The 25,306-nt window shown below is 36.1% G+C and overlaps 1 protein-coding gene across 3 annotated transcripts in view; it reads left to right on the forward strand.

Moving 5' to 3' along the window:
- Nucleotides 1-25,306, forward strand: part of VAV3 (vav guanine nucleotide exchange factor 3) — a 172,062-nt gene that overhangs the window by 126,527 nt on the left and 20,229 nt on the right. For all 3 annotated transcript variants that reach the window (XM_033000720.2, XM_033000721.2, XM_042784040.1), the window contains 2 exons: nucleotides 13,984-14,120; nucleotides 21,086-21,151. In XM_033000720.2, the coding sequence (XP_032856611.2) occupies nucleotides 13,984-14,120; nucleotides 21,086-21,151 (203 nt within the window). The remainder of the gene's footprint in view (nucleotides 1-13,983; nucleotides 14,121-21,085; nucleotides 21,152-25,306) is intronic.

Consider the following 25,306-nt stretch of genomic DNA (forward strand, 5'->3'; position numbering starts at 1 on the left):
AAGCTTTAGTGTGTATCAGGGTATTATAGTAACTTCATTGGGTAGCTGCCTATGATGGGGTTACAGCACTGCTGGGTAAGGGAAGAGCAACTAATGTCATTTACCTGGAATTGTGCAAAGCATTTGACATTATCCCACATGACATCCTTGACTCTAAATTGGAGAGACATGGATTTGACAGATGGACCACTCGGTGCATAAGGAATTGGCTGGATGGTTGCTCTCAAAAGTTACAGTCAATGGCTTCATGTCCAAGTCGAGAGCAGTGATGAGTGGCATTCCTCAGGGTTTGGTGTTGTGACCAGCACTGTTGAACATCTTTGTTGGTGACATGGACAGTGGGATTGAGTGCACTCTCAGCAAGTTTGCCAACGACACCAAGCTGTGTGATGCAGTTGACACACTGGAAGAAAGGGATGCCATCCAGAGGGAACTGGACAGGCTGGAGAGGTGGGCCTATGCAAACCTCATTAGGTTCAACAAGGCCAAGTGCAAGGTCCTGCACATGGGTTGAGGCAATCCCAAGGACAAATACAGGCTGGGTGATGGGTGGATTGAGAGCAGCCCTGTGGAGAAACACTTGGGGGTACAGGTGGGTAAAAAGCCAAATATGACCCAGCAATGCGCGCTCACATCCCAGAAAGCCAACTGTACCCTGGCTGCATCAAGAGACGTGTGGCCAGCAGGTTGAGGGAGGGGATTCTCCTCCTCTGCTTCATTCTCGTCAGACCCCACCTGCAGTGCTGTGTCCAGCTCTGGGGCCCCCAACATCAGAAGGACACAGACCTGCTTGTGTGGGTCCAGAGTAGGCCATGAAGTTGATCAGAGTGCTGGAGCACCTCCCTTGTGAGGACAGGTTGAGAGAGTTGGTGTTGTTCAGCCTGGAGAAGAGGGCTCCAGGGAGACCTTATAGGGGCCTTCCAGTACTTGAAGGGGTCTACAGGGAGGATGGGGAGGGACTCTTTATCAGTGGGTGTAGGGGTAAGATGAGGGGTAATGATTTTATAGTGAAAGAGGATGGATTTAGTTTAGATATAGGGAAGAAATTATTTCCTGTGAGGGTGGTGAGACACTGGCACAGGTTGTCCAGAGCAGTTGTGGCTGCCCCCTCCCTGGAAGGGTTCCAGGCCAAGTTGGACGGGGCTTGGAGCATCCTGGTCTCTAGTGGAAGGTGTCCCTGCCTGTGGCAGGGGGGTTGGAACTAGATGATCTTTAAGGTCCTTTCTAATCTAAACCATTATATGATTCTATGATGCCTTGAAAATGTGCCTCAGTTCCACTAACATTTTAGGGGGTTATTCTTTAACCAGTACATTTGGAATTGGAGATGTGGGGTGAGGAGAGAGCATGAGTGACTATGTCTTTTAGTTCAGATGATAAACCAGTGTGTTTACTGCTCTTGATTTTTTTCCTTAATTGGGTTTGACAGCAACAAATCACATGAAATATAATTCAAAAACAAAGGCTGCATATATGGACCACAGCTTTCCTTCCAGAATTACATCTCTCCCCTGGCAGTAGCAGACTTCTTTCAATGAACAGTGATCATTTTAGTACAGTGAAATTCACTTTATGTCACTACATCTTCTATGTTTTTTTTTTTCTTTTTCCTCCTCTAAGACCTGAGAAGTTGCCCTGTAGTTTTCCCCCTTGCTCTTTTTTTGCTTGATTATGGGAGAAAATAGGATAAATAAGGAGAAAGGCTCAAAAGGAAAAGAATATGAGTCTGAATGATGGAGACTTAAATCTCTGACTGCTCTTGTGCATTGTGTGCTGGTTTTGGCATTTGTTTCTGGTGATACTGATTTAAATCCTGTAATTGTACATTGCTCTGCACATGGCTCAGACATCTTGGAAACATCAAATGATCGACAAAGCTCAAAGAGCTGATGCTGGGATTTCAGTGCATAAGGGGTGTTGTTTGTCAGGGCAGTATTTTTGGGAGAAAGAACCAACTCTGGGTGTTCTGCTGGTGTCAGTTTGATCTCTGGTGATTCTTTGATGTAACTATCAGCTGTTGCCACATGGCGTGGTGCTTTTTCCTGCCCAGGTGTTCCCTCACTGCCCTTTCTTTTGAATCTAATGATCATCTGGTCACAGAGCTAAATTTCTTCAGTGAGGTAATGGAAGACTTGGCATGGGAGCTAGTGGTGGTGGCAGCAGCAGTGATGGGGAAATAAGTAATTTTCGTTCTGATTGGGTTGCTGAACCAGCTCAGTCCTGTGGCTGCACAGTTAGTGGGGGTGTGAGAGAATACACTCGTCCCAGGTTGAGATGGAACATCAACCCATATGCTTGAGTGCTTTCAGGTATGGTTTATGTCCTAACAAATTACCCAATATTTGCTGGAGTATATAATCCACATTCAGACTGGAAACAGAAAATATAAGGAGAACCTTCAGTATTGGGAAGATGAATATATGAGGATTTGCTGGAGGGCAGAGAAAGAGAGAAAGAAAAAGGTTTTAAGATGGAGCCTGATTATTACTGCAGGGCTGACATCTTCACAGGGGACTGGACTTGATTCCCAGCTTTATTGACTATGACAATTTACTAATAACCTTGATTTTTCAACAAAGGTCAAATGATCATGGATGGTTTTATTTTATGTTTTCATTTTCATCTTTAAAACAAGACCCTGTTACTGCTTATTATTTATTCATCATGTGAACCATACTTAAGGATTTATTTATAAGTAAACATAGAAAATTGAGAAATTTTAACTACAAAGCAAAAATATTTTTCTTTGTTAAAAAAGGAGGCAGTTTGCAGTTTTAGTGTGTCATAGTAGTACATAATTTTTGGTATGATAATCCTGCTATAAAAGAAAGGGTAACTTCTAAATGAAGATAGTGAGATCAGATAATGTGCAAGATATATACGTTTTTATACTCATTAGATACTTAGAATGTGGTCTGAAAGTCTGTGTATAGGTATGTCAACTGAATGAGGCTAGGGATACTACAGATTCGTGGAAAAGCTAGAGGTATCACAAAATAGTATGCTTTTTACATTTCTTAAGTGTTATTTTCACAAATTGCCAATGCTTCAAATGTGCAAAGTATGCAGCATAAAAACAATATCACACATATATGTAATTTAGGGATGAACAATTTTAACTACATTACTGTAATAGTGAAATATGTACTCATCCTTTTTATTTTTAGAAAACAAATATTTTGTAATGAAAGCAAGTTATATACTTTCCCCACAGAAAATAAGTTAGTCACTGTAAGGTATACAAACCAGAAATCTGTAGGCATACTTTTGAAAGCAGGTTTATTTCAGCCAAAGCAAGTGTCTTTTCATTGCTTAATATAAAAAAGCTGTAATTCTTGGCAGCATTCATCTACAGATGCTTCCATGCAAAGAAAGTCTATATGGCCTGAAATTTTTTTGCATGTCAGTTAAGAACTGTTATTGCTCCAAGAGGAAGATCACAAGAGTGTTTAACTTGAAAAGCTGAAGGATTATGTAGAGGGTGCGTGCAAGCAAGATGATTCTGTCATTTGCTGGAACCTGCCTGCTTTGCAGGCATCAGCCTCTTCCCCTTCACATTATGTAATAATTTAAAACTTCTCCCTTGCCAGAAAATTTATTTCTTGTAAGCAGCAGAAATGGAGAGTAAGATCTTCTAAAGGCAGCTGTTATTAGTCAATATTGAGCACAAAAGACATTTCATGAAAGATAATTTAATTTTCGTTTTTGCAGTGCTTGATGAATAAAATCTCAGCACGTTTTCAGAAATACCTGTTTTAAAATTTTGTTTGTGAAATATTCTAGGTGGCATAGGTGTGTGTTTTGTGGCATGGGTTGTATTGGGCACGGTTAGCATCTTACTGGACAAGATTATTATTTTAGTGTACAGTATCTGTGCACTGAAGTGTAGAGTGTATTCAGCAGCATGACTAATTCCATTTGTGCCGAATAGGCTTGTTGAAAGGTAGGGCTGCCTCTTGTCTTGCCATGCTTTCAGACATACTGTAGGTGTGATTTGGCTATCATACTCTTACTGCAGTATATTTACTTTTTAGAAAGGACAAAGTTTATGATTGTTTATGCTTAATTGAGCAAGTTATTTTCAAAATTATTTAGTCTGTGAATGCTTAACAGAAAAATGCCTAGGTCCTCTACAAGATTCATGACATTTCACAGTATTAAATTCAGTTTCCAAAGTGGGGCTCTTTTCTCCAGCCTTTTTCCTCTTACCACTTGCTGCAGAATCATCCCTGGGCAGGCAGAAGGTAGTATTAAAAATATATCTCAAAGTAATATTTTCTATGGAATAATGGATTTTTATCTTCTGAGATTTGTCCCTTTTTTTCAGAGCCTTTTTCTGCACATAATCTACTACTGTCTGGACACACCTTAGTAGCTCATCTATAGTATCTGCCCAATGTAAGTTGTTAGGTCCTCAGGGCAAGTACTTGTTTGAACAAATACACATTTTAGAATGCCATGTCTGTCTATGGCACCACATTAAAAGATGTGATAATTATCACTGGTTAATTTTCATACCTTGTGCTTTTATAAAAAGCAGCACCTCTTGTACCACACTTCTTAATTCATATGCCAAAACTCTAGTTTGCTCAATTTTAAAGAAAATAAAGAAGCCTCTAGTTTTGAGGCAACATTATTTTTAAAATTTATATACGCAATTCACCTACTAGACTATATTGAAGTGATGAGATTTCATTACTTTGTCAAAACTAATGAAATTGTATTTTTGAAAGTTGATTATTCTTTATTGTTTATTCACATAAGAAGACATGTAGCACTCAACCATTTCTAACTTTTGTTCAGTGTGCTGAGATTCTCAATCTAGACAATTTCAGAATCCATTTCTCTCACAAAGATAGCTGCTGATGTCACTGCAAGTAAGGACTAGTTGCCTGAATAAGCGTTTGAAGTTAGAATTGTACAGATCATGAGAGCTTGTCGTTAACACTTGTTTGGAGGAAGACATGCTATGAAAGGGAAACAAAGATCTGTCAGTGAAAGAAAAAGATTTTTTTACTCTAATTTATCAAAAATGTATATATGAAATGTATGTAGTTATGACGATTATAAAGCCAGTGACCTTCCTAGCTCTCTTCTGTGTTCTTTCACTGCAGTCCTGGAGAGACCTGTCTTTTTTGAGAGAGGACAAACTGCAGACATCACAGTTTTAAATGCCAGGTACCTGGTTTGAGTATAAATAATCAGACATGGTGCTGGAATCACACATAAAATTTCTATTATTTTCAACATCCTTTCTTGCACTTGCAATCCACAGTTAGCCATCTAGGGCATGTCTAGGTTTTCTAAATTAATGTGCATAAGTTGCTATGTCAAGCTTAAAAAAAAAATACTTAAAAAAATTTGTCAAGTGCAGCTCGAGCTAGTGGTATTTGATCATTCTAGGACTTGTTTCCCGACTTTCTGAAAGTGGGTTCCTTTATTGCTGCAGTTACATGTGAATGTACAAAATCAAATGTATGTATTTTAAGAGAATGAGTGTTTTAATGATGCTTAAGACAGCTTCTGAAAATGTTTGCTGTGCAAACAAGAATGGGTTGGCATTTGTATGTCAGTAGATTATTTCCTTAGTATACTTCACTAATTTTCACATTGCTTTTGCTCTGTTGTAACATTTTGTCCCTTGACTTTCCCAAATCTTCAAGTTTCTTTTCCTTCTGTTTTGAGAAAGAAAAAAGAAATTTAAACCTGAGGAATGAATCTGTGAGAGTTGTGAGGAGAACCACGCTTAAGGGCATGAAACAAAAATGATAGGTTCATTCCTTTTGCGAAAGGCAGCCTTTATGGCTTTTTCTTCTTAATTTTAAAAACATTGCTGATGAGAAGCATTTCTGTAGTGCCTGTTTTTTCTTGCACAGAGGCAAGCTCCCAGATTCCTTAAAATGAATGTCACAATGTGCCAAATGTCCCTGCTTGGGAGTTAAGTAAGTAAATGCCTTCTGTTAGAGTTATTTTTCTAAATAAAAAAAATAAATTTTGAAACTTCAGTTTGGATTCTGAATTTTCTTAGCTAAATTCCTTATTTCTGTTCAAAATCAATGCTAGCTGTATTTATAGGAGCACTGAGCTGAGCGTTAGGTTTGTCCTTGACTTGGAAGACCAATAAACTTAAAGCTGCTACTTAGAGGGGACTGTCCACCTCAGTGAGTGTCCATTTTCCCATGTGGCTGATTTTATTAATGCTGCTCATATTGTCACTAAGCCTAAAGAGAGAGTTAGCTTCAAATATCTTTGCTGAAAAAAACATGTGAGCGAAGTCAAATACTGATCTTCAGAGCAGGGAAAGATGTCTGTTTGTCTATGCATCGTTCTTTAAGCAAAACAAACTAATGTAAAAAAAATACAAAATCCGTCTAGAAATATTTTCAGCAGTCACTCAATTTCAGAAATGCAACCCTGTAAATGGAGTAACATAGCTAGACTTGTTTATTTTCCTTGTAATCAACTCTTGCTATGATCTTCAATGTAGTTCCAAGTTTTGTGTGGATTTTAACTGGAAAATGGAGAAACAGCTACTTAGCAGGGGGCTTTTTGCCAATGATCAGGTCTACAAAACCTGAAGAAGCAAAAGGACTTCCTGAGTTGTGGTGTTTTTCTGTTTCTGATAGCAAGTTGTTGATCAGACTGTTAGCAGACAGATTTTTCCTCCCACACATCTTGATTTTAGTTGATGGTTGACCATTTTTGTAGAAGTCTCTGCCAAGAATACAGCATATCTATAAGCAGCATTAAGGAAAACTGGTGGAAAACTAAGCCTTTGAATAATTATAGAAGATATGACAGGTAGTAAAGCACTGGAGGGGATCCTGAATGCTGCTTGAATAAAGTTTTTAAGGAGGTACAATGGTAGGAACGATGGAGGGAAGGCAATCAAAGAAAGCAAGGCAAGGACTATAAAAAATTTTTTTCTTCAGTAGTTTTATTTGTCCTGTCAGATGACAGTCTTTAAATTTTCTGCTTCTGTGGAAGTGAAAGAGAAGTGTGAATGTTTATCAGATGTGGTCTGGAGTACATTACAAATTTGTCATCTGAATTATGAGATAGTGAAGATTTTTGCCCACCCCTGGTGCTTGCGAGTTCTCTGGGGAAGCAAGCATGCAAGGACTTCTCTGCTTATATACCTTTATAAACAGAAGCTTAAACAGTTAGTTGAGTAAGGCTTATGGTAACTGTTAAATGTTTTAGTAATCATCCTTCTGAAGTTTTTTGACTTAAAATTGAATCAAGCAGCAAACTCGGGGCTTGTGATTAGTCATATGAAAAATATTGAGACTTTACTGAACAGTACTCAAAGATGAAACAGCTAAAGAGAAGATAAACAAGTGAAATATTCAAAGTCGATTCTTAGGCACTGTCAGCACTTCAGTCAGCTTGCCTGAATGTAAAGGTTATAAGCAATATCTAAAATTAAGACTTCTAATTATGATGACATAGAAAAATAATGACTTAAGACTGGGAGAATTAAAAGTTCAATTAAAATATCTTCTTCGAGGTATGTCTATGTGCTTATTCATTGTATTAATTTTGTCCAATAGTAATTATTTAAATCATCGCCACTCTGAAGAGTGCACTTAAAAGACTGTGCTGGCATGTTCCATGCATGAGAGTTGTATAATTTGTGTCATAAGTACTCAGCCTAAAAGTAAAAAAAAAAAAACCTACATGTTTTCTTTCACATCATTAGTAAACAGCCCCAGAAACTGAATGTGTTTTTTTGTAAGTGATAATGTAGCGTTGCTTTTCTCATGTCTCTTCACCAGCTGAGAAGTCCTACTAGACAAGTTTTCCCTTTGACAGTAACTGTACAAAACTGTTGACTTCCACTGGTTGTGGAGAAAGATGACACTGATTAGGAATTAAGAAGCAGCTCTCTTGATAAATGCAAGAGAGGAGAATCCAGTTTACTGTTAATTCTGCAACAAAATCATTAGGAACTGGAATTTTAAACACTGAAGCTAACAGAGATGATTTGAAGAACACACAGAGAATGCCAAAGGCCTTTGTTAGGCCATGCTCAGAATAAAGCTTCCCTTTAACTGGATTTTAACAAAATTAGAATTGAACCAAGGTGTTGCCAAAAAGGGTGGCAAAGCTGATGTTTTTTGTGTCATGGATGCTTAGATTGCGTGTATAACTGTCCATCTGCTCTTCATAATGCTGTCCTTATCAACCCATCTGTTTTCCTCTTTCTTTTTTTATCATAACTCCTTGTTACTGTATTATCTGCAGTTATGCTTGATCTGAACCATTCACAATCTACCTTGATTTACCGTGGTGTAAATACTAATTTTTGGATTTCTTCACTTTTATTTAAATACAAGGTCTCCTTTGCCTGTGTGTCTTTAGTTTGTGCTGTTAAAATGATTCATGACACATTGGGTCACTGTTCAGATAGTTAATCTAATGAGACAATGAGATACTGCCATGAGTTACTTTGCTGTCATTTTCTGGTTAGAGGGTGAAGATGGCTGGAGGTGCACCTGCTCTGAGATTTGAGATGGAGTATTTCTTCTGGTCTTTGCTATGGAAGGCTTAACAATCACTAAATGTCAGTCTGTTCCTTAGCAGAGCTGCATTCCCTATTTTTGTAGCTAAAAAAAAATAAACCGGAAAGGTTTAAAGCAGGTTCAGAGTGTCCAAACAGACACCCAAACCTCTCTTTTGGTGAAAGAAAGGACAGAATTAGTGAGACTTCTTGTCTTTTCCTATAGGAAAGGCAAATGTCATTGGGTTGAGTTTCTGGAAACATTATGATGTGACCTTGTCAGTTAGTCTAAAATTCTGTTTCAGATTCACAGCCTCATGAAGTCAGGAGGCTTTCTTCTATTCCATTAGTGGTTTTTGGATCAGGTTATAAATATTTGGTGACAAGGCTATATTTTCCCTAGAGAAAAAGACAGTCTTCCTTCAAGACTCTTATTAACTAGGTATGGATGTTTAATGCAGACAAAGCTGTTTTAGGTCTTTGTGCTAATAATGTATAGTATACCCACAAATTCACTTTTGAACCTTGGTCCGGTATATTTTATGTCATTATTCTGTATGTTAAAATGATCCCTGCCCAAAGCGTAAACCACGTTCTGCGTACTTAGAAATAACAGATGCTGAAATCAATTTTGACAGGGAGAGATCATCATAGGACATGCATTATGCATGTTGTTAGCAAAAAATAACATTTTTGAGTCTCCACATGAAACTGAGGGTCATTCATTGCTGTTTGTAGGTGCAGAGCTGCTGCGAGTGAGTACAAGTAGTTTGTTTGTATGTTCTCATTTCATATATAATGGGTATTCTAAGTTATTATGTACTATGTAAATTCTAAAATGTGACCTTCCTTGACTCATAACTATGAGATTAAATACTCAAATACTTGGTATGGTTTATTAAAGGTTTTATTTTTCTATAATATAGCCAAATTGGTGCTTTGTAAACCCTGACACTATCATGCTTTCTGCTTTTCTCATGTGCTACAACTTAGATCATCAAATTGTGTTAGGTCTGTGACCCAGAGCCTGGCTATGAAGACTTTTCTAGGAATCTTGGGGGTTTCCTGGTTTTCAAGTTCAGTGAATTTCAACTGTTTATTGGTGGAATAACTGGATCTATTTGCATTTTGAATTCAAGGTTGGAAACTGCCAGGGTGGTTTTGCATTTTTAAATTAGGAAGTTTCCTGACAAGCTTTTTGTCATGTGGAAATCTGACCTCACAGAAGCCGATGAGATTTTTAACATTAATTATAATAATGCGTGGCTGAAATCTTGACCTTGTCCCTTGTGTTGGGATTTTATCTGCTTTTAAACATATTCACGAGTAACATTTTTATGCCCAGATATGTTTCCAGAAGTTTTCAGCAGTTGTCAGATACTCTCAGTACTGTAGCTATGTACATCACAATGGCAGTGTCTCTAATGCTGATCATTAGTCATTAATGAATGGTTTCTCTACTGCTTCTATCAGAAATAATCCTTTATTACACTTAAAACATTTCGGGTTTCTGTATCATACAGCTTTTTCTTGTCTGCAGTATTATATTACAAGTGCTCAGGATTCTTAATGAATATATCTGTGATGAATCCATATGTCAAATAAGAATAAAATTTCAAGATAGACAAGGAAAATATTCTAGACCTTATCTGTCTCAACTTCAGTAAAACAGTTGGTATACTGCCTCAGAGGAATTGATCTGTTATGAGAGGAGGCTAAAAGAACTTGGCTCATTCAGCTTAGCAAAATGAAGGTTAAAAAGGGGTATGATTGCTCTCTGTAACTATATTATGAAAATAAATGCAGAGAAGGAAAAGAACTATTCAGGCTGTTGCCTCCAGATGGATATAATTTGGCCATGAACTAATTTACACTGGAAAGAAGATTCTAGATGCTCAGAGAATAAAGTTTTGAAATGAACAGTAGGAACAAACAAATTAGTTTTAGGATAAGCTTGCTAAACAACTGAAAGATTTTATGAGCTGGTTCCTGTGAAAATGATGGATGGAACTTGATCCATCACACCCCTGTGTAGTTTGTGTAGGTCAGGAGGTGAGGGGCTGACCAGATTCTGCCCAATAAAATATACACCATTTCAATGTTATTCTGCTAAATTGTTTTTGAGCTAATATCAAATCTGTAATTATATGGTGAAAAGAAAGTTGAGTATTTTGTTTGGAGCTCTTTGACTCTTTAACTCAATTTATTAACTTTTCTGTACCCCATTTATTTCTTCTGTGCTTAATAGTGATTTAAGGAAAGTTCTGCAAGTACATTTATACATGAAAGAATAGCTCTTCCAGAACAGTATGTTCTTGTTTCTGATTGATTTAAAGATTTAATTTAGTTTTTTGTTCCTGGAAAAACTGATTTTTAAAGAATGCTTAAAATGATGTAGCAGGGACAGGTCCTTTTCATGATATTTTCCTAGAACAAGTAAAGCATACTAGTTGCACATTCACTGCTTTTATATCTTTGATCAATACAGGTTATCTGTGCATGTCTGGTATTGCTGATATTGAAATGAATGTATTCTCTGTGACTCAGACACTCCTGTTGTTGAAGAGTGAATTTACCTTCAGTTGTTGTACTACAGGGTACAAAGTACTTTTCAGAATCTGAATCAAATGTAATGTGTAATTAAATAATCAGCACCAGAAAATAATTTCCCTTGTTTCTACATGCATCTTTGATCAGTGGTCTTGAAGCTAGCACACAGTATCATTACTAAAAGGGATGAATGAAAGTAATAAAATTATCAATGAAGTCAAATCACAGTATTCTTCTGTATTATTGCAATGCATGGAAATCCTGGCTGTGTATCCTTGTTATTCTAGATGCTGGTTTATATAGGCCTGGTGATAGTGCGTATATATTGCGCTAGGCAATGTGTATTCATAGCAAAGACAATGATGAGCACAAAGAACTCCTAAGTAGACCAAACACAACAATTGGATAAAAACAGGTAGTAAAAGAATAAGATTTATTGGTAACCATAGTAAGGAACAGCTGTAGCTCATCCACACTGTAGTTGTCACAGTTTCTACAGGCTTTATGGCAAAGAAGTTTTAAGACATCTGAAGCAAGATAATGAACTCTCTTAAGACTAAGACCCTAACCTGAAAGCCTATTTAAATGAATAGGATTATTTCTAGTGATGTCAAGGTGTTAGATCAAAACTTCCAACATTGTATCTGCCAAGGGAATTTTATAATCAAAATTGCTGTAGGATTTTACAGAATTAAGCATACTGAATTATACACGAGTATTCTAGGCATGATATGTTTTAACATGATTAATTCTGTATTACCTTTTGAATAATTCTGCTAGTTGACACAGCATGATTTTTTTTTCCCACATTCTCTTGGCCTGGTTATCACAGATGCCAATAATCATAATTACCAGTGAAATAGAAATGAGAAGTCATTTTACATGTGTTTATGGTGAATAATTTTAGCAGTATAATATCTTTAAAAAACCCCAGGACTTGTACTGAAAAGTGCATGATGTTTCGTGATTATCTTCTGGTGCAATCAATACAAAGGCGGTTTTTTAAGTATATTGTGTCTGCACACTAAAAATGTGATAAACCAAATTGCCTGATAAAAGGTTTCATAACATGAATAATGTTTTGTGCATTTATCTTGACTTCCAGGTATGTCTCTAAGACGAGTGCATGCTTACAGTTTGTTTATCACATATGCAGAGCTATCATTTATATTGTGATGTGGAAGATCCTTTGCATTAGGGCAAAGTTGTCAGCTTTGAGTAGATACTTGTATGCAATGTTGCTTCTATTTGCAATGCACTAGATGCAACATCTGTTGATGCTGAATCTGTAGTTAAAAGCATGACAGCTTTCAGTTGAGAAATAAAGCTAAGTCTAGTATTTACCTAAGTGGAATAATGACTAACTAATAATTAGGTGCTAATTTTAAGTATGCTGGATAACTTGAAGAAATAGTAAAAGTTATGGTGTCATTTGAGTTGAGTAATGCAAGACCTGGTACTACTTTGCTTAATGTTTCATCAGCACTTTGGATTAGTATTTATTCTTAAATACAGAGTAGTAATTATTGAAGGTGATCTCTTTCATGTTTCACACAAGTTAGAGGAGAACATGGATATTTGTATTTCTTGCCACCTAAATTATAGTAGTGATCTTGAAACAGAAATAGGTCTTTTGTAGGCCTTTCTTGTTAGAATTATGTTAATCATCACTCTCCAGCAAGAAACTATTTAAATATGGCAGCTCAGCTACCTTAAGTTTGCATGCTTTCCTTCTTATTTTTATTTAATATTATACATTCTTATAAAATCTTACTTAACCAAGAAGTTTCTGGTTAAGCTTATACATGGATATACCCCCCTTAACTACAGCAATTTTTAGTATCCCGTGTGCAGTTAAAACCAGGGAAATTATTACAGAAAGTTTTATTTAAAGATGGAGGGAGAGTAATTTAAAATACATCTGTTCTGTTAAAATGATGCTTTCCTTGGCAGTATGAAGACTGGAAAAAAATGCTTTTCTAAAAGCTTTTAAGTCTTTACTATGTTTGTTATGGAGTGGGTTGTACTTCACTTGATTTCGAGTAATCTTGTAATATCACAGCACACTCTTTTTGTGTGATACACTAGTTGTCCATAATGCTTTGTGTGTTGTTTTTTGTTTGTTTGTTTGGTTGGGTTTTTTTAATGCCTTTATAGTTTTAAGAATATGGAGTTACGGTACCCAGAGTTTTCTCTTCCAGCTCCCTATTTGATAGATGCTTGTGGAAGGCTCTTGAACTATATTATAAAAAGTTGTTTAGTTCTTTGTACAGGCAGAGAGACTAATCTTGGGGGAAATATCTTCTGTCTCAAGAAGTGGTTTGCTTCCTTAAAAATGTAATTAAAGTATCAGCTGTTTAGATGCACCCGGTATTAATGTGGAAGGACTAGTGTGCAGCTAGAGTTCTTGTCTTGAAAATTAAACTTGGAATTGATCCAGGCTTTGCTATGTGTATCAAAAAATATTTTTATGAGAGGCCTACAAGGCTTCATTGTCATCCTTACTTTTTTGGACATGCTCACATCAGCAGTAGGCTTTACTGACCTAAAACTGATGAGGTTATCCATATTGGTGTCTTTAATACTAGTTCATCACAATTTTTGCCTTGCACTACAAAAATAGCCTTAATGTTTGAACCTTATGCAGAGCCAGGGGTGCTCATGGAGAGGAAAGACCCTCCCAAGATGTGAAATCAACTTTATTCTCAAAATAAGGGAGGACAAAGATACTTTTTCAAAGTAGTTCTTTTCAATTAGGTTGTACATGGTACAATACTAAGGCACTGATTTAGTGACTTAGTCAGGTACCTATTAAAGACATAGTGTCTCTTTGATTGATTGCTTTTGTGGTCTACAATTTTATAAATTGTCATTAACTAAAAATATATACTGACTTATGCTTTGTTTGTTTCTTTTTTATGTTTGTTCAGGTTTACCAAAAATGCAAGTTATTCGAAACTACAGTGGAATACCACAGCCAGCAACACAAGATGGTCCACCATTGCATATCCAGATTGGGGACACAATTGAACTAATTAGAGGAGATGCACATAGCTTATTTTGGCAGGTATTGTATTATTTAGCAAATGGCTGTATTCCATCAGTCCCAGATATTAAATTCTTACTGATACATTGCTCTTGCAACTTTTTTCCTTTTTGAACAACAAATGAGTATCTTTGTTTTATACCCAAAATAAATGTCTAATACAACTATTCTCACTTTTAAATTGCCGGTCGTTCCCATGTTGGGTAAAGCTTCTTTCTTGCAGCCTTCAAGTAAAAGTCCTGCTGAATAAATCTTCAAGAACATAGCACTGGTAGCAGTCCTTCTAGTGAAATTATAAGAGTTAAGGAGAGCATTTGGCACATCAACAGCAAAGTCCTGTGCATTTTCAGTCATTGCTTCTCTAACATAGCAGAACTAAAAGCTGTATGGTCAAAACCCAGTTACAAATATCAGATTTATAGGGGAAAGAAATAGCTCTGCAAAATGGAACCACACCTAAACTTCTTGATCACCTCTCAAGTCAGTTAAGGACAATTCTTTATGTGGAAAACGTATATTATGTTGATGGTAAAATTAGTATCATGTGATTCACATCACTACTACTGTTACTGAAATTTCTTTTGAATTGAGAGCTAGAAACATATTCAAAGTGCTTTCTTGCATTCATTTTAAAGATAAATGCACTAAAGCATGTCTCATTTTTCTTAATTGTTCGTACTAGAATCCTGTGTACTACTGATATTATTGGACATAGAAATAGAGTTAAATAGAAAAATTTTCAGGATATTAACAGAACAACAACTGGGAAGCATCTGATGTTGTCTTGAATTGTTGTTCCTGTCTTTGTCTTCATGATTTTCTTTTTTCTTTGAGTTTATAATAAGTTAATGAATATAATTATAAAAACTGCTTCATCTGTTACATGAGTTAGGTTGTATGTTTTTTTTTTTTTGTTTTTTGTTTTTTTTTTTCTGGCTTCAGTTAGGATTGAATCTTCTCAAAACTCCTCAGGACTGAATCAGTGAACTCTGTTCCTATGTCACTGCATCATCCTCAACAACATGTAACCTGGGGGAAGTTACAAACAATAGAATCACTTTATCTATTAAAAAAATATGTAAATAACTGTAAACTTCCCCACCCCCAACAAACAAACAAACAAAGCAAGCAACCAATCCCACCCCTCAAACCCCGTTATTTAGCAGACCATAGATATTTCATGTCACTAAAAATAAATTGTTTGAAATGTTTGTTGACAGATTTTGCCCTATATAGCTTTACATGTAGGGCTTAGTTCTGCCAGGTTTTGAGTTCTGATCCAGAGAAGCATTTGAGCATGCCATTCTTGATTTGGGACTCACTAGAAGGTAATCATCTGACTAATACAATTAGTACAAGCCAGAATTATTGGCAGCTTGTGGGACTGATTCTGTTGCCATGTTCATATACATCCATCAACTCAGTCTACTGGAATTTGTCTTAGATGTTATTTGTACCTATCATGCTAAAGGATTTAGATAAAAACTCACTGTGTTTAACTAGCAGAAGCTGGAAAGTGCATGAGGCTTTTTCCCCAGAAGCATTGGTAATAGATTTGAATCTTAATGGAAATTGTCATCTCCATTAGTGTCATTCAGGAAATTTTTTTTCTCCCAAGCTCTCTTGTCACAGACTGCTTAATACGGATTTTCATAAGTCTTGTAATAACATCTGCATTTTAAAATGCATAATAAGGAAAAAGCCTGCAAAATACAATTTGTATTAAAACCTGTAAGTTTTATTCAAGAGGTGCTTTAGAGTAATTTACAACTGCCCTACAAGACTAATATTAGAATGGATTTTTAAGCTGACCATCACTCAGTTTAGAAATTCAAGTGCTTTTAATAGATAAGTATGTGTGGTTTAAGTATTTTTGCATTCTTTAAAGTACGTCAAATAAACACCACAAGTTACTAAGTGCTTAACCTATATCTTAAGTGCAATCAAATGTGCTTTGATAGATGTTAAAATTCTGCTAAGATAATGTGTGAATGATCATAGAGCAATTGTAAGTTCTGTATTAATTCAAGACCATATACACATATGAATCTACCTGTTTTGCAGTCTGGAAACCAGAAGTATGGGGTTTTTCCTTTATGAAACAGCAAATACTTTTCTGAGAGGCAAACTGAGCTATCACAGACACAATAAAATGGCTGGGATAATAGTTTCTGAATTCCATGAATTTGCTTTCTGCTTCTTCACTGGTATCATCCAAAACCTAAGCTTTCTTCAAAGAGAATGTGTAATATAGGGGCGATTGATACTGTCACAAGATATTTTACTCTCCTCAGTAAACACCTGGCTGCATATAAAGAGAAGGCTGGTCTTACATTGATACCCATGCGTTTCCCTTGTGCTTGACAACTTTTCTTTCCTCAGTCAAGGTGCAAGACTAGGAGACCCGTGCTGCTTGCCTAGCTGGTGCTTGGCTACCATAACTTGTAAAATGAAATAAGGAAAAGAAGAGGGGCGGGCTGGAGGTGGAGAGAGGAGAAAATTTGGTATTTTCAATGGAAATTTCAGCTGTCTTGACCAGAGCACTATTAGTTGTTTCAGCCGTAGTAGTGCAGCTTTGAAGTAGTCAGATTTTTATTAGAGATGTGAATATTTGTCTCCTCTTCTGAGTTTGGTTTGAGTAAATTGCTACCTGCTTAACCTGAGGGTAGGCTTTCAGGGGTGCTGCAATGCCTGTCATAAGTTATAATGTAATTCTAGTTTCACAGATTTGCATTGCCATTACCCACCATCCTCAGGCAATTGTGTTTCTCAAGTATGCCAAAGGAATACAAATATTTCTTGGACTGATTCTTTCCTTTTTCAAAACCAGCTTTTCTTTGATGCAGATTAAACCCCTATCAAGTAATAGCCATTACAGATGTACATTCTTATGCTTCAGTAGCTAGTGGTCCTGCTGTAAACAGACAAAAGGCATTAAATATTTTGTAAATATGATCTAAAATTGAAACACTGGGGAGGCAGCACTGTGAAAGTGCCGTCTTTTCCTTTTGGTTTGTGATTTGGTTTGCAGTTTTTCATCTGTTTCCCTCCTCTTTTCACCATACCTTGCAGTAAACAAAAGAAAAATGGGTGAAGGACATGGTAATTTATAAATTTTAACTATGCTGGAGTTCTAGTTCTGTGCATGTCCAATGAGGTTAATGAGCATTGCCTAGCTAAATAGCAGGCAGCAGTCTGGAAATTTAGAGCAAATGTGTCAAATGGCTTCAGAAAGTCTCCCTTGTTAAAACAGGTACAACAGTTATGAATCAGCCTCTAGTTTTGCTGAGACTGTCATTGAAAGAAATGGACTGAAGGGCTTAATTGACCCTTACATATATTTATATGTATACACACATGTAATATGTATTTTAATATATAATACAATAATTTAGATACACGATGTAATAATACATACATAATACACATTTTAAAACAAGTTCTGTCCAGTCCTTTGCTTCTGCTTTTACAGTGACTATAAGCCATGATAGGGCAGTGTTCAAGGGAAATGCTTACTCAACAAACAATAGCAATTAGCAAGCAGGAAACAAAGTAGAAAGAAATAATTAGCAGAAGTGAAGTATGGTGGCATAATAATTTTGCTGTTGTTAATGAGTTGATGGATAGATCTTAAATTTTGAAATCATCATCTGACAACAGGTCATGGTTTTGTGTATGAAAGACAACAAGCCATGATGAATTTAGCCAGGATTTCTAAAGTAAACAAAATAACATAGTTTCCTAAGGACATTATAAAATTATTCATATGAGCTCATTATTGACAGAGCATTTTCAAGTGAGGTGTTTTCCTTCAGCAATGTGTAATAAATCAAACCCTGTTCTGCTTAAGGATCTGCTTTTATTTAACTAACAAAGCCATCTACAGTTATCTCATGTGAAGCTTGTCTTCAGAAGACAGAGCCTTTCTTGGGTTGTCTCAGTGCTTGTTACATTCATGGTATTGCTCAAAATGCAAAGGCAAAGTTTTGTACTGGTCACAGTACTTGGGGATATTTTGTTTGATGAGAGAGTCTGTCTGTGTGACTTCTCTAATGCTGCTTTTGCTTTGGTTTTGGTGTACTGTTCATAGCACACATACTTCCCTTGGAGCCTCTTCTAGCCCAACAAAGCAACACTTCTGTGCCCCACAGCTGTACAGAACATCATCTTCCAACAAGTGGTGGTGTCTAAGGAAAATGTAGGATTATTGCTTGGGCAGAGAGTATTTCTTAATGTTTAATACTCTCATATAAATCTGTCCACTGATTATGCAGTTTCTCACCACTTCATTTCAATTAATGTTCAGTGACCTCCAGATGATTCACTTTCTGGTGCAAGTGCTATCGACTTGATGCCTACAGAATACTTAAAGTGAAAGTGAACAAGTATGTTACAATACAGCCTATGGATTGCAGTTCAGTTTCCTTATTCTGAATGTATATACATGATAATGTCTGCATTGCAGTAATGATTTAGCTAGTACAAACAACAGCTAATGTCATGATCTTCACTGCTCTGCTGGGTTTTTAAGATGAGATTCGTATCACTGTGTACTGCTAGCAGTATCTAAGTCAGGTGATGTAATGCAGATACATGATATTCTCCCATGGTCTAGTCTTTCTGTACATGCTACAGTTTCTTCAGTGGCTGTAATGTGCCTTTTTTTTATTTTTTTAGTTTTTACTTTAGGTCATAGAACAGCTCAGTTTGGTATAGTTCAGTGCAGATTGAAGCATTTAAATGTCTGCAAATCAAAACTAGCTTTCATTTTAGATTTTGGAGTGTGCAAATACATTTCTGGAAAAACAGTTAGAGACAATCCTGTAAGTATCCAGACTTGCAGGAGGAAGCACTATAAACATTATGAAACATTATTGAACTATTTGAAATAATGTCCCTTTTTGCACTTTCAGAAGGTATCACAAGGGTCTGTCCCTGACTTCATCAAATGTTGATGCTTGGCTGCTTTCTAGTTGTTGTGGACATAGGTTGCATGATGTGTTATCTTGTTCAGCTTCTTTCACTTTATAGAAATATTTCTCATGAATAGCAATGGTGTGTGGGCACATACAAAACTAATGCTCAGTTGTGTTCCTTCAGATGTTTTTTCTCATTAATTTATTTTATTCAGTGGCTTGTCTTGCTGACTGTGATCACTTGCTCTTCAGATGAGTTTAGTATTGTAAATAAGTATCACTTAGATGGGAAACTGTGTCAGAGCCCTGCTTGTAAGTTAAGTCTGTAATGCAGAGGTATTAATGTTTCAGGGGTAAATAGAATTATATGGGTGCAAAGGGTAACCTGTGTACAAGCAGATGGTGGGAAAGAGGGCAAGGAAGCTTTGCTGAACATAGGTTTAGATCTGTAAGACTGTCAGTTGTTTGCACATAATTATTTTTTAAATATCATTGCTATTCAGTATATTGTAGCTTAACTACCGATTAACTGCTTTTCTCTCTCCTCTGCATCCTCTGCACTTCTCTGTATGTTTGGTAAAGATGGCAGTTACTGGGATTACCATTTGTGTGTGATAAATTGCATAATGATCTCCCTAGGAAAATGGTGCACTCATTTATTGTGTTTAAGGTATCACAATGAAGGAATGCTTTCATTTTTTCATAAAGCCTTGTTAATTCTTGCTTTTACTTTCAGCTACACCCTGATTGAAATTGCTGAATTCTGTTTTGAATGGTGGTATAAGGGTATAATTACGCATTTAGTGTTACAGAAACAAAATGAATTTAAGCCCCAAAGAAATTCCATGACTGTTTCTAAAGCATTTTTTCCCCTTTTAGTTTTTTATGTTGCAGGTATGCCATCAAAAATAAAAAATAAATATAATTTTCAAGATTACAATGCTTGTAAAGTACTCCTCCTTACTCTCATTGCCAAATGCTGTTAGTATATGATGTTAGTGGTCAGGATATTAAATTTAATGGAGGCTAGGCATTTATGTACTTTTAAAAATCTGTTAAATGAAAACATTTGTTTGTCAAAATACGTATTTGGATGCCTTCATTTTATGTATCTGTGTTTAGAAATGTTAGCTGTGTGCTCTGCCCTGCTCTGAAAAATGTGGTCAGCATGATCACAGCCAACTGTTTACTAGGACCGGAAAGGTGTTTTTATTTTGCTGTTCTGTCTGGCTGAGGAGGTGTTCTTCAGGAGTGCTTGGTGTTGAATTGTGAGCTGCTGAAGCATGCCTTGCTGATGATCAGGTCACTTTTGGCTCTTAGAAGCTGGGAGTAAATTGGTGGTCATGCAACTTCAGGGTAGCAGCTGTGTTGCATAAAAGGCTCAGTTTAGGTTGTGCTGGATGTTTTTCTGCAGCTGGTCTCCCAGTTGTGTGGGTGAATCTACAACATGTTGTGAATATATCATAGACAGAGAGTTAATATTGAATTCTGCTAGTATTCTTGTGCCTAACCAATTTCCAATCATTTGCATCATTTACTGAAACTTTAACTATAGAGCATTGTGTCTGAATTGGCAGATTATTAGCCCTAAATTGCCGTTTGAGTTAGCATGATTCCTCAGGTGCTGCAGCTGCTGCTGCATGATGCTGTAGTCATTTTGTGGATCTGTAATGTTGCAGTGTGACAGCTCTCACGACAGTGATGCTAACTGACGAGGAAGTAACTTGAAAGAAGATAATTAACATTAATGAAGAGATCAGACACTAGCAGACATTGAGAGAACTGGGAATCACAACCCAGGCTCTGATCCCCCTTCTTGCATCTCACCTCTCAGAGCTCTGAGGTGTATCAGCTATAATTATTACTTAATTACATAAATTAAAAAAAACAAAACAACCAAAACAACAACAAAACCCACACAACTGTTGAGTAACACTTTATTAGAACAGCATTTTATTTTAAAGACTTTTTGATATACTCTTACTGTCCTAAATCTCTGTGCATGTATTATTATTTACTGTTAATCCCTATTATGTATCAAAAATAGAACTTTTTTTTTTTTTTCCTTAGGGCAGAAATCTAACAACAGGAGAGCTTGGATTCTTCCCAAGTGATGCAGTAAAGCCTAGCCCATGTGTAAGAACAATCATTTAATTCTGTTTGTTGTCCTACAGAAAAACTGCCTAGTTCATACCGTTGCTTTATTAATCTTACCTTATGAAAATCATATTATTTCTAGTTCCTTTGTGTTTTCATGCTATGTTCAGTATTGCTTGAAGTATAACTTTCTAATACTTTTGGTTATTGGATGCAAATAGGACTTGTCAAGAAAACATGTTTGAGAGGCAGATTTGTCTTGTGGGAATATTAATAAATTGAACTGTCTAAAGAGTTTCCAAAGCATAAAACAAACACGTTTTATGTGAAAGTGCGCTTCCTTCCTTCCCCAGCAGTAAGGCGAGAATGCTGTGCTTCTGATCTATTCCTCAGTCACTCTGAGTTAGAAAGAGGGATTACACCGTAAGTAGTGAGTTCAAAAATGCATAAACCTAATATAAAACTTTGAATTCAGATGGCTCAGTAAGCTTTCTCCTCTCTGTGTGTACTTGTCTGCCTTTATTTCACACAAGGATGTTCTCAATCTAGGAAAGTTCAGGATAAGAATAATAAAAAATATTTTATAATATATACTCAAGAGTTTTGTTTACAGAGGTGATGATGCCTTAATATACTGTACACTTGCTCCTTCACTCTGCCCTCTGTAGCACTGTGCATCGGATTACTGTATGTCCCTTTGTTGAGCTTAATGTAAACCTGTAAATCCAATAATGAATCATATTCCTTACTTTGCTTCAAGACAGCTTTACCTTCTTTTAATTTGATTCACAAAAGTTTGACTTATCAGTAGACTTGCATTCATTACAGCAATTGAGATATGCTACTTAAGTGGTTTGTAAGTAGGTGGAATCAGCTGTTAGTGGCTGCATTTCGGTATGCCTTTAAGGCTTATACTGTGCCTTGGTTTCTAAAATAAATATACATGTGATCCTAAAGAGTATAAATACATTAGCAGGTCTTGAGACATCTTTAGTACTCTGTATGTTAAGAATTTTGTTTGGAGTGATGCACAAAATATTTGTAGGAGCAAGGTATGTTATGTTAGGTGAGAGAACAGATGTGTAATAACGATGATGTTGTATGAACTTGGCTTTCCTCTCTCCACCCCTTGCTTATTGTAAAAGTCGTGGATTTGCTGTGCCATGGTGTCGCTGTTCTGGGCACAGGCAGTACCTGCTGTGTATTGGCACCAGGTTCTTGGAGCCACACAGTCAGTCATTGTATAGTATCATTGACAGCAACTGTAGCAACATTTTAGGAACCACCTCTATGCTTTAAAGCAGATGAAATGGGATATCCAGTTAGGAAAACTGCTACTGGGGTGCTGTGAAGATTGCTTTCTAGTGATAAAGCTTTCAGCTCAATTTAAAATATACTATTTAGAGGAGCTTTGAAAATAATACAGTTTTACAGAATGAATAAATATTATTCATGAAATGTTACCAACTGGTGTCATGATCAGAACAAAAAGATAAATTGATGCTTCACCACTGTTAACTTGGAAGGATGAAATATAACCATCTTATTATGATAAATGATGCAGTTAAAGATACTGAAACATCTATCAGCTTTTAAACATGCTATAACTTTTACTGTTATTATTAAGTCTAACAGTCTTTACAACCAGCTGATATAAAAATGCCCAGAAACAGCATAAAATACATACATCAAAAGACTTTAGGAATGACTATTGAATGAAAAACTGCTGAGCTCCAGAATACCTATATTCCATACTTTTCACAGATGTACCTATAAACAATTTTTTTCCTCTTTGCAATAAGTAGTATATGTCAGCAGACATTTTCTGCACTGTATGAGTAGTATCTGTTTCTCCTAGCTTTCCTCCAGTTTTCTCATTTCTATAGAGGTGTTGGATACATAGCACAATATGAACCAAGAGCTTCTGAAATAATGTTTGATTTTACTCTGTTTCATGACAATGAACAACTCTCATTACATACATATCTGTCCATTCAAAATTAATGGAAAAGACTACTCATCTATTGTTTAACTGCTCTGGAGAATGGACTTAAACCGTCTTTGAATTTTTATGTCCTTTCCAACATAATAGGACTACTTGACAAATTAAGAATATATTTTTTTTAAACTATTCTTTCTTCTGCTGCTGATAGAATGTATATTATTTAATTAGTACTATAGGGGATAGTACAAATCATTAAATGTGCAATTATTTTGTAGATTAAATATATTATTGAAATATCTCACAGCATGTAAAGACTCTGTAAGTGCCTAGGTGGCCTTGAAATGTCTCACTTGGTTGCTTCACTAAAACATTTCTCACAGGAATTCTTTGTCAGCATGTTCATAATCTGTTAATTTTCTTCCAAGTCTCACCATTAGAGTCAGAAGTACCCAAGTAACACCATCAGTAGCTGCACGGATATGAAGAGCTGCTGCTGCTGCCAGTGGTAGTACCTGGCTGTCTTGGGCCCCCTGCACTTCCAAGGGGTTTGCATACAACCAGCACTACAAATGCTTCTGTTAGAGGGCCCTTTGTCTACACTGTTTGGGAGTAATACATGTTTCCTTTTTCTCTCTCAAGACCTGGACAAACTTAATGACTGTTTTAATACCTGAATAGATTTACTGTTGTGCAAGCAGAACGTGACTGATTTTATCACAGAGAACCTTAATGTGTTCCATGCTAGTGTCTGCTTTGTTATTGAGAAAAAATGTGAGTTTTGGGCTGTCCTGTAAAATTCAGAAATTTTGGGTTGAGCACTTCGAATAAGTGGTTGTGTATTTATTTTGAGTGACCATTATGTCAAAGGCAGTAAGCAGAGCTTTATGAACTCTGCAAATTCTGATTCATGGAAATTAATCTTAACAGTGCAGGGTTGGAATTTACATCTTAAGCAAACTTAAAGTTAGCCAAAACCCTATTCTATCACAAAAACTGAGCAGTTTTTATTTACTTCTGTGGAGAAAGAGAAGTTAGGATAAATACTAATTTAATTCCTACTCTAAGTTTTTTGAGAACTTTCTCAACAAAGAAATGTTCTGAAGTTAACTAAGAATATACTTAACCAGTGTTTCAAGTGAAACATTTGGAGTAAGTGCATTATATAACTCTAGTGTTGAGGCTCCTTAGCGTGAAGTTGAGAGCCTTAAAATGGTGAAATTGTAACAATTCTTGTTTCAATAATTTAGGAATTTTGTATTCCACTAACTGCTTTTTTGAGGAGGTTGCAAGATTAAGTTACCAGCGCAAGTGGTCGTAAATATAATATTCCTCTGCACCTTCCCTCAACTCAATTGCCTGTTGTCATTTAATTAACAATATCCTGGTTCAATAATCGCTCCATATCCTCGTATTCCGCTTTTTTTTTTTCCATTCAAAAACTGCCTGTTAGTACCTCAGCAATACTGCTAGAATATACCATAGCGTTTTGGATATGTTAACACAAAAATTTTGCATTACTTGACTCTTGAAAGCCTAACTGCATGATACTGTGACTAAATATTCAGGGAGGTGGGGTTTTTGTGTTGGTTTTCTTGTGTTTGTTTTTTTGAGGGGGCAGAGTTTGTTCCATCACTGGAGTTTACTTCAAGATCAGGTGTAGAGACTTGATGGAGATCTTGGTTTGATACCTGAGATCAAGTTAGTGGGAATTGTAATTGATTTAAGTTTTTAGGCCTGTATAGTAATGGCTGTCTCTATCTGTGTTTGCAAGTCTCTGTTGAAGACATTCTATATATCATGAATAAAAAATGTGAGAAGAATGTAGGTTTTTCCCCCTCTTAGATTCCAGAAAATAATAAAACATTCATTGTTTTTACTATAAGGAAATAAAAAATAAAATCATTTGCTTATCTAAGAATATATTACATTAGGCTGTAACTCTGCAGAATGTATGCTAAGCTTCCACTAAAATAAATTTTTTGGCACTTTTCAAATTTCACATGTTTTAAAACAACAGGGTAATACTGGAGTATCATACACCAGTTGGAGATGGTCAAGATGAAATGCTGATTTTCATGGGGATCGTTACACTGTGCATATTGCCCGTATAAACTTCATCTGTGCACATGCTTATGTGCATGTATAACATCCATTTTGCAAACTGATTGTGGTTTTCTTACTTTTAAAAATTGAAATTAAAATTGAATCAAATTCCATGCTTATTCAAAACCAATACAAGAGTTAACCAA

Source organism: Tyto alba, unplaced genomic scaffold (genome assembly GCF_018691265.1).
Source record: "Tyto alba isolate M040663 unplaced genomic scaffold, T.alba_DEE_v4.0 Super-Scaffold_1000006, whole genome shotgun sequence".
Classification (NCBI taxonomy): domain Eukaryota; kingdom Metazoa; phylum Chordata; class Aves; order Strigiformes; family Tytonidae; genus Tyto; species Tyto alba.